Source organism: Canis lupus, chromosome 22, assembly GCF_048164855.1.
Source record: "Canis lupus baileyi chromosome 22, mCanLup2.hap1, whole genome shotgun sequence".
Taxonomy (NCBI): domain Eukaryota; kingdom Metazoa; phylum Chordata; class Mammalia; order Carnivora; family Canidae; genus Canis; species Canis lupus.
This window is the reverse complement of record NC_132859.1, coordinates 51,664,471-51,667,736: the sequence shown is the minus strand read 5'-3', so window position 1 is coordinate 51,667,736 and position 3,266 is coordinate 51,664,471. Positions and strand designations below refer to the sequence as shown.

The 3,266-nt window shown below is 42.1% G+C and overlaps 1 protein-coding gene across 1 annotated transcript; it reads left to right on the top strand.

Moving 5' to 3' along the window:
* The first annotated feature begins 1,021 nt into the window (after positions 1–1,021).
* Positions 1,022–1,882, top strand: LOC140614399 (ephrin type-A receptor 6-like). The gene has a single exon (XM_072793645.1). It carries the CDS (start codon positions 1,022–1,024, stop codon positions 1,880–1,882), a length of 861 nt encoding a protein of 286 aa, XP_072649746.1.
* The last annotated feature ends 1,384 nt before the right edge of the window (positions 1,883–3,266 follow it).

Below are 3,266 nucleotides of genomic sequence, written 5' to 3'. Positions count from 1 at the left end.
AAAGAGGAAGTGACTTGTAATGGAAAGGAAAAAGAATTATCACCAAACTTTTCTACAGCAACACTTGGCAACAGAAAAAAAGATAGAGCAGTATATTTAAAAGACTCATGAGGAAAAATGGGAGCCAAGCATTTTATAGGCAGCCAAACTGATTTAATTATGAAGACCACATACAAACAGCTATCATTATGCACCAACTCAGGAAATAACATTCTCTGGGACATCTCCTGAGGAATCTACTAGAGGGAGCTTCAGAAGACCAAGATGACTACAGGGTCATGCACCTGGGAGCTGGTGGTGGGCATGGGATGCATAGTTACCCACAGGACCAGAACTAGGTAGGGGCCACGGGAGTCTGGAGCTGAGCCAACCAGCAAGTCCCGTGCCATCACAGGGAGTTGGAGAACTCAGAGTGCACGCCGAAGATAATTCTACCTGGGCTGGCAATCATACTGGGAGCAGCAATAATCAGTTGTTATTCTTATTTTGTTGACTTATAATGTGGAATAAAACAATAATTATGGCATACTCTAATTTTGTGGCCTTGAGAATCAGGATTTTTGCTACGGGAGAAATGAGATACAGCTAGAATAGAAAAGAGGGAAGTAAAAGTCTGTAAGTCCTAAATTTGGATCGACAACGGCCCTATGGACTCATTAGCTACTTTACCTTTAAGATAGATAGGTAGAGGGGTGCCTGGGTGGCTCAGTCAGCTGAGCATCTGCCTTCGGCTCAGGTCAGGATTCCGGGGTCCTAGAATAGAGTCTGGCATCGACTCCCTGGTCAGTGGGAAGGCTGCTTCTCCCTCTCCCTCTGACTCTTCTCACTGCTTGTGCTTTGGCTCTCTCTCTCAAATGAATAAATAAAAAAATCTTTAAAAAAGATAGGCAAGAGAGAGAGAGAGAGAGAGAGAGAGAGAGAGAGAAACAATAAGCCACCCAGTAGCAATGAATGTGTTTAGCTTCAAGAATATGATCTTCAGGAGGCCCCGCCCCTCCCAGGGGCCAGGGGAGATGCCACGATGGCGGTGCCAGGTCTGCAGCCCTGGGGCCAGCTGCCCCTGAAAACACGATGCCATTTCACAGTCATCCAGTTGGTCGGTATGCTCCGAGGCATCGCCTCGGGGATGAAGTATCTCTCTGATATGGGCTATGTCCATCGAGATCTGGCAGCTAGGAATATATTGGTCAACAGCAACTTAGTATGCAAAGTGTCTGATTTTGGTCTCTCCCAGGTGCTGGAAGATGACCCAGAAGCTGCTTACACAACAACTGGTGGAAAAATCCCCATAAGGTGGACAGCCCCAGAAGCTATTGCCTACAGAAAATTCTCCTCAGCAAGCGACGCTTGGAGCTATGGCATTGTCATGTGGGAGGTCATGTCCTATGGAGAGAGACCTTATTGGGAAATGTCTAACCAAGATGTCATTCTGTCCGTTGAAGAAGGTTATAGACTTCCGGCTCCCATGGGCTGTCCAGCATCCCTACACCAGCTGATGCTCCATTGCTGGCAGAAGGAGAGAAATCACAGACCAAAATTTACTGACATTGTCAGCTTCCTTGACAAACTGATCTGCAATCCCAGTGCCCTTCACACCCTGGTGGAGGACATCCTTGTAATGCCAGAGTCCCCTGGTGAAGTTCCTGAATATCCTTTGTTTGTCACAGTCGGTGACTGGCTGGATTCTATCAAGATGGGGCAATATAAGAATAACTTCATGGCTGCGGGGTTTACGACATTCGACCTGATTTCAAGAATGAGCATTGATGATATTAGAAGAACTGGAGTCCTACTCATTGGACACCAGAGACGGATAGTCAGCAGTATACAGACTTTACGCTTACACATGATGCACATACAGGAGAAAGGATTTCATGTATGAAAGTACTACAAGCACTTGTGTTTTGTGCCTCAGCATTTCTAAAATGAACGATATCCTCTCTACTACCCCCTCTTCTGATTCTCCAAACATCACTTCATGAACTGCAGTCTCCTGTTCAAACTACAGCCACACACCTTTTGTTTATGCTTCTAACCTGGATTTTAAAATTATGCCTCATAGCTCCTCTCTGAATAACCTGCAGATAAAACCCTGGCCGCTGCAGATTATCACTGACACAATGGTAAATAACTCAGCATGGATGTGTAACTTTGTACAACAGTATTTGGGAAGTGTTCACAAACTTAACCGAAAGGAATTTGGCCAGGTGTGGCTTCCTTAATGATGTATTTAGAGTTTGACGGTAGATAAAAAAGAAATAGTTGACCTTTCTTTCATGTTTTGTGATCAAGTAGCTTCCAAACTGACGTGAATACTTTTAGATAATTATATTCAATTCTATGGATCATATTGTTACTTTATTTTATAATAGTTTAACTGTTGATGCCTGATGTTGTTAGAAGTATTTGCAGAGGGGATCCCTGGGTGGCGCAGCAGTTTGGCGCCTGCCTTTGGCCCAGGGCGCGATCCTGGAGACCCGGGATCGAATCCCACGTCGGGCTCCCGGTGCATGGAGCCTGCTTCTCCCTCTGCCTGTGTCTCTGCCTCTCTCTCTCTCTCTGTGTGACTATAATAAATAAATAAATAAATAAATAAATAAATAAATAAATAAATAAATAAAAATAAACCTCAGAATTAAAAAAAAAAAAAAAGAAGTATTTGCAGAAATAACCAATGATGTCATTTGGTGAATTCTTGTCAGGTGTGACTACACTAAGAAAGGGGTTATCAGGGAGGGAGAGGGAGAAACATACTGTGCTTTTCAATCTTCTAAGGCTGGTTTGTCTATTTTTTTTTTAATTAACTTCATAGTGTCCTAAATATTTCATAGTAAGTTATTGCTTAGAGGCTTTTCCCCTCTAGGTTTTATTAGCAATAGTATATTTCTCTCCTACCTTATGAAGATCACCCCAGAAAGATCAAGAGTGAAGCTTGAAATAAAACCATGTCTATTCCCTTGGTTCAGCTTTACAAGTTTGCAAAAGCAATTATCAAAGCACTGATAAAATTAGTTATTTTCAGTAGACCTGCTTTGAATAAAAGATCTAAGAATATAGCCTTAGATTTAATGTAAAAGTAATTAAACACAATTTTATGATAGCTATATGGTGGCCCAAAAAATAAACACATCTAGTTGGCTGATGTTGGTGCATTTTGCAAGTTAAAGAATTTTTATATTTTGTTCCTAAAAAATAAGTTCCATGAAAGTGCTGAGCTGTTTTCTAAACCTTTCAAGAGACAAGTATACCACTGCATGTTCCAAAGA